Source organism: Pholis gunnellus, assembly GCF_910591455.1.
Source record: "Pholis gunnellus genome assembly, chromosome: 19".
Lineage (NCBI taxonomy): Eukaryota > Metazoa > Chordata > Actinopteri > Perciformes > Pholidae > Pholis > Pholis gunnellus.
Genome location: NC_136546.1, coordinates 19,118,618 through 19,135,380, shown reverse-complemented (window position 1 = coordinate 19,135,380; position 16,763 = coordinate 19,118,618). Strand labels below are relative to the sequence as shown.

At 44.3% G+C, this 16,763-nt stretch overlaps 1 protein-coding gene across 1 annotated transcript; it reads left to right on the top strand.

Annotated features, from left to right (window-relative positions):
* The first annotated feature begins 210 nt into the window (after positions 1 to 210).
* Positions 211 to 15,644, top strand: gtf3c2 (general transcription factor IIIC, polypeptide 2, beta). Its single transcript, XM_079179785.1, has 19 exons — positions 211 to 365; positions 1,011 to 1,088; positions 1,515 to 2,097; positions 2,243 to 2,382; positions 2,488 to 2,669; positions 2,818 to 2,903; positions 3,028 to 3,105; positions 3,432 to 3,533; positions 3,779 to 4,118; positions 4,212 to 4,323; positions 8,584 to 8,615; positions 8,752 to 8,881; positions 9,083 to 9,224; positions 9,964 to 10,125; positions 10,478 to 10,556; positions 10,933 to 11,061; positions 11,182 to 11,457; positions 11,696 to 11,803; positions 13,178 to 15,644. Exons 2-19 carry the CDS (start codon positions 1,064 to 1,066, stop codon positions 13,352 to 13,354), a joined length of 2,883 nt encoding a protein of 960 aa, XP_079035911.1. The 5' UTR covers positions 211 to 365; positions 1,011 to 1,063; the 3' UTR covers positions 13,355 to 15,644.
* The last annotated feature ends 1,119 nt before the right edge of the window (positions 15,645 to 16,763 follow it).

Here is a 16,763-nt window from a genome sequence, read left to right as displayed (position 1 = left end):
ATTCTGTGGTTTGAACTCGCGACTGCTACAGTAGTAACCCGGTGTAGTTCCGCGCTCTGCCGCTAGGGGGCGGTGTGGGTCACCATGCCGGTACAGTAACATGGCGGTCTAAACGCGAGCAGAAAGCGACTTTCAGCCAAACCGGAATCAGTGGACTCGGCGCGTGTGGTGTTTATATTTTAGTTGCGCGTTAACGGCGGGACCCTCACGTCCGGTACGTGTCCGCGCCTCCGTCGACCTTCCGCGAGATCTTCTTGTCGAGGTTGGGATTCGATCCCGAGGAGCCAAACGCAGGCGTCTCGGGCTCCGGTACGACGCGTTTTCAGCCTTCGCCACCGAGGAGTTGAGCCTCTGGTGCACGCAGGGTAAGCTTTTAATGGCCACCAGCGAGCGTGTAACCCGAAACGTCCTTCACGTTACCGGCCGATGTAAAGAGGGTTTACGCGACTGAACGCCGGTGTAGGAAGCGCTCACACTCCACTGACCACTTTAGCAGCGTTTAGCATTAGCTGTGTGGTGTTAGCTCAATAGCATGCTCGCTGCAAGACTGCAAGCCTGCAAACCACTTGAATAACTTGGTCCTTGCACGTGTGATATCTGAAACATATGCCGAATTGATGGGTGGTTAACATGTGACAAGTATAGTTATATATCTGTGTGTCTATCGCCGATTTACACTGAAGAATGCGGAATAAAACATAAAACTCACAAAACCCGATGAGGTTTGGGTCAGTGGTCTCAGATAACGCGATGTTTCCACAGTAAGTGTTTCTAAACTACTTATGGAGGCGTAAACACACAATAACGACCTCTCAGGGTCAGCAGTCACTGTCTTTACGACGTTGAGCCCAGTCAGTCCAGAACAGGAGGAAACACTGAAGTATGATGAAATATTAGTGCATGTGTACTAACTGTATAACGTCACCTTTTCATAAATGCATCTCCGGGTGTTTGTTTGTACCACACCCTCAGATGTGGTTCATAAAATGTCTTGATTTGTGTTGTGTTAGTGCTCCATGAGGAGGAGGCTTCTGACTGAACCAGCACCAGAACCACCGGGCCGATGGATCCCATTGACTCTGGACCAGGTGATACAGAGCTAACATTCTCATGCACGAGGTTACAATCTATTATAAAGGTGTCATGAAGGGAAAACACGAGTAATTTATGATAATGTTGCAAAATGTTGTTGTGGCAGGACGGCCGCTGTGTTGGGGGTTTAATTCTGAATTAATTCCTTTTAAATTAATTCATTAATGCATTCATTTTTTGTGCCTTCATGATTAATTTGAGAGCAAAAATGATTCATTAGTTTGCACAATTTGCTAATTCAGGAGCATGAATTACCCGTTTGTGGTCACTTCCACCTCTATATTATACATATATTGGTACATTCCTGTAAGAGTAACGTTTGGTGATAGTTGTGCACACTTTTAGTGAAGCTATAGTCTCTTAACTGTGTTTTTGATACATGTTTTTATACCTGTGCAGTAATAACGTCTCTCTCCACGCAGGGCAAGAGAAGCCGGCAGGTTTAACACCCAGCTCCAGAGGACGACAACGGAGGAAAAACACAAAATATTGTGATTATGAAACCGATGAACCGTCTGATGTGCAAAGTGCCCAAGAAAAACCACCAAGAACGAGGTCGGGAGGAGGCAGAGGAGCGGCTTCTAAAAGAACTCCGGCAAAGAGCGGCAAAGCTGAGACCGAAGACGTGGAACCAGAAGAAGCTACCGACGGAACGGCCGAGGAGTCCGATGGGGAACCTGAGGAGGAAACCCCTAAAAAGGCGACGAGAGCCAAGAAGACCCCGGCGAAAAGGAGTCCCGCCAAGAAAACTCCCGCCAAAAGAACTCCCGCCAAGAAAACCCCCGCCAAGAAAACTCCCAACACCACCGATGGGGAGGGTGGGGTCGTAGACGCCGTGCAGCTGGAAAACGGGACGCCAAAGCCAAAGAGAAAGTATGTGAGGAAGCAGCCTGCGAAGGAACCGGTTGCAGAACCCCCGTGTGAGGCGGCTCAAGAGGATCCTCCGATAGAACCCGAGGAGGAGACCACGCCGAGCGGGCGCCACAGGAGAGGTGCTGCTAAAGCGTGAGTTACATTCATTAGACCTGCAAACAGTCAGTTAAGCGTAGAGGTACCGGGGGGGGGGGGGGGTTGCAAGTTCAGACGTTCTGCATGCATACACATCATCTCAGGGTAATGTAGTTATTCTATGTTTAAAATGTCTCTCCAGGGCGTTGAAGTACCTCCAAATTTTGGCAAAAGAAGTGCTCAACCATCCCAGCGATGAGTCCGGCTCCCAGCCAGAGTGCGACAGTGAAATCACCCGCGGACACTCAGCCTCGGAGCGGAGGAGTCTCAAAGGAAGCAAAGGTACTGTCGTGGTCGTTGTGGGTCACCCTGCACTAATAGCAGTAAAACCCCTACATACTCTGACAGGAATACTTAGAATATGATAATTCTTTTCATTCGTTTCAGGACGTAAAGGCCAGAAGAGGAAACGTTGCGACAGCGACGCTGCAGAAGACGAGGACTTCGTTCCAGGTGGCGAAGAAGAGGATGTTGAGGAGATGGAAGACGAAGGGGAGGCAGAGAACTCAGACTCTGACTCGGGGACCGACGGAAGAAGTCCCGCCACGTTTCATGTCCACAAGTGTCACGTTAGTCGAACCTTCTGCTTCGTTCTGATTGGTTGAGATCAAATATTGGGATACAGAGACTCTGTAGTCTTTAAGACAAACTTTGGATCTCTGCAGAACCGTTACTGAAGAAATGAAACTATAAACTCTTCTTCTTCTCTTCCTGCAGACAGGCCCGAATACCAAAACCCCCAACGGGCTCACGACCAACATCATGAGAACGGTTTGGGACGCCACGAAGACGACCAAGAAGTTGTAAGTAGCTTCACTCACGACTGTCGTCTTTTTCTCAAACCACACGCGTAATAATAACGTAATGAACTAACTCAGCCACGATATTATCCCACAAATTCACTGACATTCACTGTGTGTGTTCCAGCCGGGAGGAGCACTACAGCAGCTGGGTGTTCCCAGAGTGGGTCCCCTCCACCAGTGTCTGGAACCTCGTTCCACCAAGGTAGGTAGTTAACCTTTAACTTGTGTTTGTAATCATTGAGACAATAACGTTTTCTACAAGACGGAGAACTCCCAAAGTCATCAAAATAAAGTCGTACCGTATTTTAAAGGAGCTGCATTTAACATTCAGAGCATTAATGTAGCAGCACACAACTATTGTCTGTGTAAAGATAAAGTGGAGTAGTGTCTAGAATGAGGTTTTGTGTGCTTTGTTGACGTAGACGGGCCGGCCGTGCATGCATTTTAGTGCACGTGAGCGCTCCCCACGCTGCTCTACTTTCTATACAGCGATCGTTGAAGGTTCGTGTGTTCTCATGTGTTCTTCAGTGACGTGGAGAAGTACCTTCCTCAGGAGCTGCAGTCGGCTGCTTTCAGAGTGTCCAGAGAAGGCCTCGGTAAGGAGGAGACGCCTCTGCAGAGACTCGGCAGGTGAGAAGGATCCAAGCTTTTCATCATGATTACGTAAAAACTCATTTAGAATTCAAGCTTTTTACTACTTTACAAGAGTAGTGTGTGACTGGCTGAAGACGCCTCAGGACACCTTTGGGGGAGAGCTTAACTAAAGTAGAATATGTTTTGGTGTTCGTTACGAGACATTTTAAAAGTCAGATTCAGTATTTTCAAAGTAAAATCCTAATTTTTTTAACGCCGCTCTGTTTATGTCTCCCGACCAGGTTCACGGCGGTGCCCGCTCACCCGGATCGCTGGGACATGTTGCTGTGTGCGGGCGGACCCGTCTGGGCTATGGAGTGGTGTCCCACGCCCGACGGCGCTCCGGCATCCCAGTACGTCGCTCTGGCCTGCCATCGAGGGATGGACGACCAGCACTGCGTCAACAAGACGCACGGCGGAGCCGGACTCGTTCAGCTGTGGGACCTGGGCACGCTGGAGTACGACAGCAGACCGGACTCTCAGCCGGCCCTGGCCTACGGCTTGGCCCAGGACGAAGGCTTCATCTGGGCTCTGAAGTGGTGTCCCGCAGGAGGCTGGGAGCTCCCCAGCTGTGGCAGAAAGGTGAGGAGGTTGTTCCACCAACATGAGAGTACTGAAGACTAATAATGTAAATATATTTAAACATTTTAAATCCCCCGCTGCACCTGAAAAAAGGCTCCGTTCCTGCCCAGACTGGGTCTTCTGGCGGTCGCCACCTCCACCGCTGTGGTCACCATTTACAGCCTGCCTCACCCGGACGCTCTGCACTCCAGCAAGAGGGAAACTGGTAAGACTGGGAAAGTTAAACGGCAGATTTATTGTAATTCAATTACAAATATTATAACGATGACAACGGGGTTTTCCTTAACAGTAGAAATGACGCACAACCCTTGACACCCAGGACATGAAGTGTGTCTTAGTGGTCAGTAGAGGGCAGTGTTGCCTTTTATATGAAGCATGGAGTCAGGAAGTTGATTCCTGCAGTGAAGCAGAGTCTGAGTGGTGCTTTTTAGATCATGGCAACAGCTGGACTACGGATTCGTTCACATCTCGCTGAACCCCACCCAGCGGCTGATTTTTTTATTTGTGCTGCACACCTCCATTACTCTTTCTCTTTCTTCACACACCCACAACGAAGAAACAAAAAGGCCGTGCCGAATGACAAATCTAGGTTTAGAAATAGGAGAAATCGAGCTTTATTGTGTTTGTGCATCCTTCTATCTCGTCTTAAAGAGTCTCACCCAGCGCTCTCATCCGTATTCTGACCACTAGTCCAGTAATCCAGAGACCACTTATCTAATTTAACCAGCGAGCAGTCGAAACCAGCAGGAACTAATGACCCCGATGTGAAATACAATTTGAGCAACACGTTGTTTATTTCTAAACAAGTAAAAGATTTTGAGGCCGGTGGAATTTTAGAAGTAGAAGAAGAAATGTGTTCACAACCACGTCGTACAAAACTCAGCCTCATCTCAGCTGATTATCACATTCATTATTAATGAATTATTACATCAAACTGTTTAAAGCAGCTTTAACAGTTAACTGCTCCTCTGAAACACTTGAAACACACACACACACACACACACACACACACACACACACACACACACACACACACACATAATGCCCTCCAGCAGTGTGTGAGTATATGCTGACAGTAGAGAAGCTGGAGCCTGGGGTCTAGTTCACGGAGCTCTGCTGATAGAAGACTGGATGAATGAGATTAATGGTGATATTATCTGCCACATCCATCATACACAGGAACACGGTTATGTCTGTGTGTGTGTGTCTGTGTGTGTGTGTGTGCGCTAATCTGATTAAACACTGCACCAGTCTAAGATCGTAGTGTTTCTCGTATATAAACAAACCTTCTCTCACATTTCATCGCGTCACGGTCGACACACCCTTCCTTCCTCTCATTGAGCTCGGTGTTATGCGGCGTGTCTTCTCTGTTGCGCGGTGCAGCTCGAGGGGTCGGCTGATATCGCTGCTTGTAGAGCGACAGCGACATTCTATTGGGTGAAGAATGACCAGGATGTCTTGCTGAATTTACTTTTTATTATACATTTAATTATACTCCTCACAGTCCAAAACCACCGCATATCTCCTCTGAATTAAATGATCCGTTCCCTCCATTTTTACCTTTCACAATAAAAGCCCTAAACAATTTGGTTTATGGCCGTCGACATGTTGTTTGAACAGAAAGTGTCAGAAGTGACCATATTTGGACTGAGTGGTGACGTAGAGACGCTGTATACGTCTCTGGTAGAGACAATCACTGTGTAGCCCCGCCCTAAATCATCCCCTGCTTTATGGTCTGTTTGACTCTAAATGGACCATCATTTACTAAATGAACATCATGCTGTATTGAAGAAGACTTGAAACTAGAGATTGAGACCATAAACTCATGTTTACAATGTTTACTGAGGTAATAAATCAAGAGAGAAGTAGAGTCATTTTCTCATAGACTTCTATACAACCAGAGGAGTCGCCCCCTGGTGGACATTAGAGAGAATGCAGGTTTTAAGAAACTCAGCTTCACTCGCCTTGATTTATTGTATGACACGTAAAAGAGGTTATAAATATGCAAAAACACACAGTTTACTTTGATTTAAATACACCATCATAGGCGCTAATATTAAAATCATACACAGCATATTGGGTAACTCTATTACACTTGGCTTGGTTTTACACTGAAGAATAATTTCCAGTGCAATATGGACATAGAAAGCCACATAGAACCTGACATTTACATGCTTTTCTTTTTTTCTTTGCCCCAATGCTTCATGGAGTCTGGTTTCCATTTTATTTTGTAGCCGTGGGTCATTGGTTCCAGCTTCAGTAGAGCTCCTCCATCAGCCCCCTGCTTCCACCCGTAGGTTATCGTTATTGGATGGAAAGGTGGCTGAACACACACACAGACGACTTGATCTAATACCGAGCTTTCAAACTGAGTCACAGCCGCGATTTCAAGAAGTCTCGAGTCTGATAAACCAAAACAAAAGCCTCCAAAATGTTTTTGAATGTTTTACATTTTATTAGATAGATTATGGTTTCTGTGTTTCGTTTTGTGTTATTGAGAACATTTAAAATACTTTAGGCTTTAGTCAGAGGCGATCTCACTGTTTTCATTTCCTCTCATCAGTGAAACAAACGGAATGTAAGCTAGCCTTTTTATATTAGATTAAATTGTATGAATCGGCTTCAATTATCAGCATTCAGGCTCCCTCGTGTGGCCTAAAGGAGTACTGCAGAAATAAAAGACAACGGCAGAAATTCAATGGAAGAATTCAGCAAATTGGCGACCCACAGATCTAGTTAAATATCTTTACTTCTACAAGTTGGATCGTCACAAACTTTGGTGCCAACATTAATGTTCCCCAGAGGAAGGAGGAGGAGGAGGAGGAGGATCTAACCAAGTGAATAATGACCAGAGAATTGTGTTTATAGCTTATTATAGCCTGACATGATGAGCACTAATTGAATGCAGATTAGCTATCTTACATGAGCACGAGCGGGAATTCAACTGAATGGGTTAAAGGTGAAATTGGCTTAGACGGGGTTAAAGGTGTGTGTGTGTGTGTGTGTGTGTGTGGGTGTGTTTTTGTTCTGGTTTTTCCTCCAGCAGCCCAGTGCTGTTTTGCGACAGATAATTATAAATGGCTTTTGTCCGTCCAGTCACCAGAATGAATGAGGAGGAGGCTGTTAAAAGCTGCAGAGGAGGAGGAGGAGGAGGAGAAAAAGACAAAAGGGAGAAAGCGAGACTGCGAGTGAACGCACATAATTTACAGCACCGTTCTCCGTCAGACAAGGATCTATAATTGAAATGACAAAGAAGATGCATCGCTGAGCCAGTTGTTAGTGTTGGAAGCCATGAATTTCAGGTCGAGTAGCGGACACCTCTTGTATCCCGACTCTGTCAATCATCATGGGGGGGGGGGGGGGGGGGCACAGTAAAGCCCAGATGAAGTGCTTCTGATCGTGTGTTGTACTTATATTCACCACGAGAACCAGTCTGTCATCGGCCTCGAATGCTGAGGTCAGGGTTTAAACTGTTTATTGGTAAAGTTGGGTTCCTGGTTGAACACCGGACTCGCTTTATGTGACGGTAACATCAGATGTATTTATGATTATTTATTGACACGTTAACAGAACGATTCCTGTGAATTATGCAAACCAGACTGAACAAAGACTCCCTTTGGTAATGCACTCTAATCTCTGTTTATATTTGATATTACAAGTACTCAAGTACCACTAAAAGCCAGTATTATACTGTTTACTCCCAAATATAGATTTTTGCACCGATTGCAAATTTTTTGGCCGATTCCAATTTACTATTTTCACGTCTCCAAACTTTTTACCAACGTCTTGGAACCGCTCAAAAAATCATTTCAACCGTTCTAAACTATCGTAGATAGACCACATGTTTTTAAGGTTTGCTTCTCCACAGATTATTGTGGAGTTTTGTGTCTTCTTCACTCAGTGACACAAGTGGTTTGTGTCACAAACACACACACACACGCGTGTAAATGTGACCCACAAAAAAATATGTGAATTATGAAAGTGACTGCCCGGTCTCGATCGATCGGTGCATCTTGAGATGTGGGTCTCCGGTAACCTCCAGCTCGGGGGTTGTGAAGGTCTGAGGTCGACCCGGGTCTGAACGCTGGTCTGGGAAGAGGCTAAAGATCGGGACTTGATTTACTCCGTCAGACGATGGTATAAAAGTGTGAGTGTGTGTGTTTTCCTAAAGGCTGAGGCGAGTTGATGGAAGGTGCTGAACAGTGAGGAGGGCTCCGTATCGATCCGAACACTGGGAGGAGGAAGCTAATGATGGGGAACAGTCGGGACGCCTTTTTTATTTTTTTTAGTTATTGGATTCTACCTCTATTAAACACAGCGCTGATCGTCGGGGCAGAAGCACCTCTGAAGTGGTTCTTAACATCCAGCAGTTCATTGCTGTTCTCGCTGCATCCTGTGCTTAGTTTTATCCTCGTTACCAATAATCATAAAACAGAAAGTGTGCTTCATGTTTCTCTCTCTGCAGGAAAAGACAGTAAACAGTTGCCGATTTACCAGGTAGGCTTCAATTCTGCAGACATACACAATAGGTCATGAAATACCTCATCTATATATATATATATATATAGTATATGACCATATAATATCCAACGCTGCGGTTTACGTGACGTTTGACGGATCTTGTGTTCTGCAGGCAGAAGCGGTGTTGACGCTGAAGCTGGGCTCCTTCAAAGCCCCTCGCCGTGAGAAGAGCGGACAAGTCCTGTCCATGGATTGGCTGCCTGAGAAACCTCACAATATAATGGCCGTTGGATTTTATGACGGTATGAATTGATTTCTTGATTAATCGGTTCAGCGTTTGACAGAACAAACGGATGAAGAGTCTAAATCCCCTCAGGTTCATCTGCCTCTTTATTCTTTTCTACCAATATCGCTCCTTTTTCATCTGTCTTCAAGTTACTCTGAGCCGGTGTTTTCTGTCTTTGTTTAGTCTTGTGTGTCACATTCTCTCTCTCTGTCTCCAGGTGTTGTAGGTCTGTGGGATCTGTCCACAAAGTCGCCGCTGTTGCGGTTGCGAGAGTCCGAGTCCCTCAGCCTGCTGCCCTACCGATGCCTCCTGGCTCACGACAACGCCGTCCGGGCCCTGGCCTTCTGCCCCGCCTCCAGGTCAGACTCCTTTCACCCGTATTTTGATATATCACCATTAATATTACGTGTAAATATGCACATGAGGCATTCTCTAATGGTAACTTTGGGTCAGCCAATAGAAGAAGTACTAACGCATAACGTCCCAAACAATCGTGACTCAAACGCAGTTAAAGTTGCATATCTGAAGCTACTTTCCTCTTTGAAGTTCATCTCTGGCACGAATCCATTATGTCCATTACTCATCGTTTGTGCTTCACACTTTTGAGTCGATCTTCTGCAAAGGCACATGTAAAATAGGAATAGGTATTAACCTAAAGTTGAACCACGTACGTGAATAAGAAGATTAATCCTCCAGAGGGAGACTCGGAGGACACGTATCTGGATCACTGCTCTTTAATTAAACAGTCTCTCTCTCTCTGTTCTACTTTTTATTTTTTCTTCCACCTGCACAGTTTGTCATCTCTTCCTCTCCACATTCACACTGTTTTTTTGTCACAATGAAATCCGTATTGATTGCTCCGTCTTCATTTGTTTGATGGTCGACATCGCTGTCAGATTTAATCAATGTGAGGTGGGGGGGGTGGATGTGTGCACGTATGAGCTCATCACAGAGATATATTATCGACGTATGTATAAATATAAAATGATTTATTTGACGTAAACATATCTGCCTCAAAAGTCCACGTTTACATGATGCTACCGATGCTTAATCATGGACCGCTTCCCACCATAAACTAACTTTCTCCTTCTCTCTCAGGTTCTTGTTGGTGACCGCAGGAGAAGACCGCTATGTGAAGACGTGGGATCTGAGGAGGCTCTACCATCCGATCACGGTCCAGAAACGCTACCTGACCAATGAGATCTACTGGCCCCTGAACGCACCCGGAGTCCTGTTGGCCCAGGAGAACACCTACGCAGCGTGAGGAGGCGGCTTCTCTTTGTCCTCTCCGTCATCACTTCTTTCTAAGAACTATGATTGACGAGCATCTTCAAAATGAAGATATTCTGACTATTCCAAAAACTACATTAAATACCCGTATAAATTCAATCCCACATAGTCCGCCCTAAAATACTAAAGTTATCCAATTGTATGTTATTGTGCAAAAGCTGTTTCTGTTTCTGTCGTGTGTATCGTGTCCAGCTTTGCTGTTTGTAATGTTTTGTATGTCGTGTTATTCGGCCGATCGATCGGTGCTTCTGTATTCATAACGTCCATAAACGTCCATCTGTAACGTGAGATATCCTGACTTTGTGATTTTCTTTTCTTTTAGGTACGGTTCACAGGGAGTGCATTACTTTGACCATCAGTTGCGCGCCATCTTCGCAATTCCTCGGACCGTCACTCTGTGGGTGAGTGTGACGTAATCGTGTCCATCTTTTCAGTCATTGGGCTTTTCCTTCAAATCAGCCACGGAGTGCACGATAGATCAGCTTTGCTCTTCAGTGACTTCTTTTAATTGTGGGCACGACGCTCATGGACGTCAGAACGAACACTTTTAAACATAACGTAGTTTATAAATGTATCTGGTACCAGAAGACCTCAGCCAGTCGGTAGGTTTTCAAAAGGACTTTCTGACGTTGGAAATATGTTTTCTCCACTCTGTTTCTATGATGCCACATTACCGTGTAATTCTGAATACATATCTGTAACGAAACACCAAATAAACCTGGTATTCACGAGGGGAAAATAGCACATTTCTTAATGCTGTTTATTGTTCTTTCGCAGTCCATATCGTACACCGAGTGGTTGAACAGTGTGGTGACAGCGGACAGCCTCGGGGAGGTCATCCTCTCGCTCTTACCTCAGATCGGCATCATCCCTCAATACATCAAGCGCACGTTAGAGAGACGCTTTGTAAGTTTACCGCTCTTGTTTGTTGTGCGTTGTACGTTTACATTGCTGCTAAAAACGTGCAGCAAAGCATTTTCAGAGGAGCTTCCACAACTGTTAACGTGTCCCCGCTGTTGTCTCCAGCCCGTCTACCTCACGTCTCTGGTGCCTCACGAGGCAACCAAAGACGACAATCAAGAGATGGGAGGAGTCGAGGAAGAGGAGGAGGAGGATGAGGGGGATGCCGTCGAAGAGCAGGACGGAGGAGAGACCGAAGGACCGGATGCTGGATCCGCAGGAGGGAGCGAGATCAAAAGAGATGGAGGAAGAGGGAGAAAGGATGAATGTCCTCCTCTGAAGTTCCAGACTTACAAAGAGGCCGTGAAGAGGAACTGGCTCCAGCACACAGACAGCGACATGGTGGGTAGATTCAAACCGCTTCAACATACTACATTGCTCACTCTTTTTATAATGAACGTAGCTAGCAGCTCTCTAATGTTGCTAAATCTAGCGAGAAAGTCGCCAAAGTCGGCACCGCTGACGGTCCGTCTTTTCAGAACTAGGAAAGTCCAAATAGCTTCACAATAATCATTATTAGTTATTAAAGCTATTTTGTGTTTTTTAAAACTCACAATGTAATAATCCTTCCGACTTCCAGCGGACCTTCGCACGAAGCGAGAAGCGACCTGTGTGGAAACGCATGAAAGACACGGAGCTGAAGACGAAGCTGAACATGGACGAGATGCCCTTAGGTGCACTACACAAGGTATCTACACACACACACACACACACACACACACAGTCGTTAGACTTCTGCTGCAACACAACGATAGAAAGGAGGGAAGTGAAGGAAACACTGTGAGGAAAGGAAAAAGGAGGTGAGAGATGTAAGAAGAGCCTCCTCCCTCCTCTCTCTCTCCTCCTCTGATGGGCAGCAATAAAGACAGGCGGAATGTAATGATGTGTAAAATGAGAAAAATGTCACCGTCGGTAGGAGGGAGGGGGGAGGGAGGGAGGGGGGAGGGAGGGGGAGCCATTTGAGGATTTGATGTGTTTAATTTTAAGAGGGGCAGAGTGGAGGGTGTCTCCATGGCCTCTGGGACGAGATGATGGACGGGCACTTCATGGGACAATCTCCAAAAAACAAAACGCCGCTGGGTTTGTGAACTGTTTTTCTGTTGGTCTGAAGGGGATAAATGGATTATAAAGAGGAAGAGACTGACTCTGGAAGAGATGGGGGGGGGGGGGGGGGGGGGAGGCACAGCGGGAGGAGTTATGGTGATGAATAGGTGCGTGTCAGTAAAGAAGAGGAAGAAGCTGGCAGTGATATCGACTCGCTGAGAGCTCACAGAGGAGCGAAACTACCTGAAAACAAGTTGATTTAACTCAAGTAGAACCAAAGTAGTCCTCAAGATGAAGGAGATTCTAGCTAAATAAATGCGTCATTAGTTACGCTGATGACACGGTGTTACACCTGTCCTTGTCCTTGAGACTTAAGCTCGGCATTGTTTGTGCCATGAATTCTTGTTGCCGTGTGTTGGAGATATCGTCTGCCTTCTCTACGATACAATGAGACTAGAATGTTGATACAATGATACAATGAGACTAGAATGTTGATACAATGATACAACGAGACTAGAATGTTGATAAAATGATACAATGAGACTAGAATGTTGATACAATGATACAATGAGACTAGAATGTTGATACAATGATACAATGAGACTAGAATGTTGATACAATGATACAACGAGACTAGAATGTTGATACAATGATACAACGAGACTAGAATGTTGATACAATGATACAATGAGACTAGAATGTTGATACAATGATACAATGAGACTAGAATGTTGATACAATGAGACTAGAATGTTGATACAATGAGACTAGAATGCCTCTGCTTGTGGTGCTCAAAGCGGCAAAAAGATACATTTAAAAAACAATCCACAGAGTTGTTTGTTTCCAGAAATCCCGACCCGGTTACTGGAGACGATCCACAGACCTTGTTGTGAGCAGTTCCACGTAGATTAGGAGATTAGTTTACAGCTAACCGATGCTGCTCGCTCTCCTAGCACCTGGAAACAAGCTTTTCAGTTTATTTATGATTTCATGTGTTCTTCCCCTCCTCTCTCCTCAGGTGCGTTTCAACCCGAACATGAGCTGCCATACCTGGTTGGTGTCCGGGGGCCAGTCGGGGCTGGTCAAAATAAACTGTGTGAGGGCTATGAACAGCTCCCAGGCCAAGAAGATCATCAGTGAGAACCACGACCAGTTCAATGCACTGTACTCTCCTAAAGACCAGGAGGAGCTATAGCAGGAGTTCAGCTTCACGCCGGAACCAGAAGGTGGATCACAAACACACAAGCCTGCAAAAGAGTATTTTTAAAATAACATTCCCTCGGCACATACAGTATATACATCCGCTGGTGTTTCAACTGGGCCTAATCCCGTCTCAAGTGTCCAAAAGACCAGCGATGTTCTTAAAATTCTGCTTGAAAGTGTTCCAGGTCGATGGAGAGCCTCGGGTTAAGAGTTTCCGCCTCCACAAACCATTTTACTTCCACCACCAAATGTCTCACAGATGCACCTTTTTTTCCGCTCCAAACTTTTTTAATCAAAAGCGACGAAGTTTATTTGCTTCCAGGAAGTTTGAGCAGCTGGCAGTTAAGTGCCTCGCTAAACGTCCTCCACCTAATGCACATTGGTTCCATGTCGGGTTTTTCGTTTGCTCCAGTTTCTCTCATTGGGCGTGCGAGCTGCAAACTAAAATCACTCTTAGAAAATCAACTCTCAGGAAAAATAATAAATACCTGCAGCTTTTTAAAATTGATATTAACAACAACAACGTCTTCGTTTTGCTGACATCTAGTGGTTAAAGTTGTCAACAGTGATGTGGAAGTGTACTTCAGGGTGTGTCAGTGCGCCGTGACATCACCGGGGGGGGGGGGTGTGGTCAGTGGTGCAACAGACTTATTTATTTAAAAGAAAAGGTGATTTTTCCAACAACATGCGTCCTATTTGTCCCACTTCTCTCAGGGTAAAGCAACGCAGACATGACTGATAATTCCTCTCTACGTCACTTCAAACAAAAGTGTTTCTGTTCACGCAACGGAAGGACTGAGTAGCAAAACGCGAGAATCTCGGTACACATTTCCGTTGTACTTTTTTTTTTTTTTTTTATCGGTAAAACATTCCACCGCAGCTTTCTTAAATTTGTGTCTTCATATCTGTCGGCCTTACTAGTAAGAGCGAGCAGCGACGAGGACGGCAGCATCCGGAGCACAACGATCATTTGTGTTCGCTAATTTATTTTACCGCGAAAGATCCACTTTTCTGTCTCTCCTCCCACTTTACTGTTGATGTTTTAAACTGTGAACTGTGCTGCGCTTAAAAAAAACATCAACAGCAAGAAAACATGTATCTTATAAAGGAATAGTTCCAGAGGCTCCACGGCCCCCAGAGAGGTTTCTATTGAATGTTTAGGAGACTTTATAAACTATCTGGGAAACTTTCCGAAAGGTCCCGTGCAGCATCATCCAAGTGTCTCGTGTCCGTTGTATCCTGTTCTCACTCAACCTTTGCTGAATAAAGACATTTTCTGGACTAACCTCTCATGAAGGAATTTGTTGTGCAATAGTTCAGCAGAAACTGTTGCGTGTGTGGATTTCCATGAGCCTACGAATGGATTAAACACACACACTTGGATAATACTGGACAGGAATCTTCTGTCCTTTGGGGCGTTTTATAACCTTTTTATTTGATTGTCTTTCGTTGGACTTCCGTTGAAGTCTGTCCGCACAGATTTTCTTTCTGTTTTCGGACTCTCCGCTCCTAAACGTCAGAAGCACTATTTACAATGGATATTGTTTTTGCGTGAACTATTCCTTTAAGCCCATCTTCGCTGCTGTAGTTTTGTAATTGGTCTTTTTTGTCTTTTAACAACTCAGGCTTTTAACTGGGAGGAAATACTTGACATTTTGTTAGTGTATCTGTGCTGAATGTAATGTTTATAAACGACAACTTTATGTATTTTTCTTTGTTCTTTTCTCTTGTTGGTGAATTATTCCTGCTGTTGTTGTTGTTCTGGTGTTTCAAATGTTTTGATTTATTATTTAATTAGAGCGGCTGCTGTATTGTGACATGACCTCATTTATTTTTCAGTGTCAAACAAACTGAAATATAAAATGTTATTGTATCCAGAAGCAGCTGTTTGGTTTTAGAAGTTGTCAGAAACGAGTTTAATTAGAGGTTTGAAAACGTCTCTTTTGCCTTTTTTTAGTTTTATTAACAAATCTCATGGGCAGTTTCAGAATGCCGTTTAATAAACGTCACAGTAACGTTGTCAGTTATGATAACAGCTCATGAATGACGACATTATCGTTAAGTTGTTAATCTAAAAAAATACTCATAAAAGCATCAGAATGTACAGCAGCTTCTCTTCTGTTGCTGTTTTTAAAATGTCACATATAATAAAAGCTTTTTGCAATAAAACAAATGTTTGAGTAGATATTAAATAAAGAGCAGGTGGTGAAACGATCTTCGCAGCTGTTCTGGAGCTTTCCATCATAGCACCATGGTCTTCATCAGGTTTCACCACTTGTGTTGAAATATTTCTATTCAAATGTTTAAATTCTAGATGTTTTGTCAACTGCTGTCTTCCAAAAGTACTGAAGAACAATACAACTTATGAATTGTACATATGAAGTCAATCTGCTGCTGAACGATCGAAATCCAACGACAGCTGCTGTCGGAGCTATTGGATTGTTTTGCCAATAAATAAAAAAGTAAATAAAGTGTCTAGTGGCCCGTTTTAGGATAAACATAAAATAGTTTGCTTCGTGACATAGTTGACCTGCTACATCTCCAAAGTAATCCAGCCTCTTTCCATCATCTGCATTCTTTTATTTCACGTTACAAAAAAACTCTTGCCACACATAAAAATGAAATATCAAACATCACAGATGTGGAATTATGCAACATCACCAGAGCACATAGACAAATAGGACCGATTGTACAAGAGGGATAAATGTATTTACACATGTATACACAAAATCATACACAGAAAATACACAATATTTGACATATTTACAACAGTCACACGGAGTATAATTGTCACGGGACGGTAAACGGCACAACACGGGGCATTCTCAAACATTAGACTTCCACAGTGAACAAACGGGAAGGAAGGTAGACGAAGAACTTCAGAATGCATGTTTATCAAAACGTGTACAGTAAAATGCATTGGTCTGTGTTACATTCACTTTGTTTTATCTTAGCTGTTGAGTCCATATATATATTCTCATTTTGCATTATTTCAAAAGGAAAAATGTATTTCAATATACAGGATCTCCTTAAAAATTGGTGAAAATATAGAATTTTAAAGAAGAAACCTTTTCTTTTGATTAATCCTCCGCACGGTGTATCAACATATTCTGATTGGCAGTTGAACGAGGAAACTTATCATTACTGTACATGATATTGAATAACGGCTAACAACCATGCACGTGTTCGGATCAGAATGGGCGTCGGCTAGGAGTTCACAATGTACAATTGTCCTTTCTCTGAGAGCAATGAACAACATCAAGACTTTCATGGTGGCTGCGGAACATTACAGGCATGTCGACTGGCTCGTTGGCTTTTCTTACGGTTGCAAAAATGATCCCAATTATTCTGTTTACTCAAGTCCAACGTTTTTAACTGATACCGGCCGGCTGGTTTTCTTG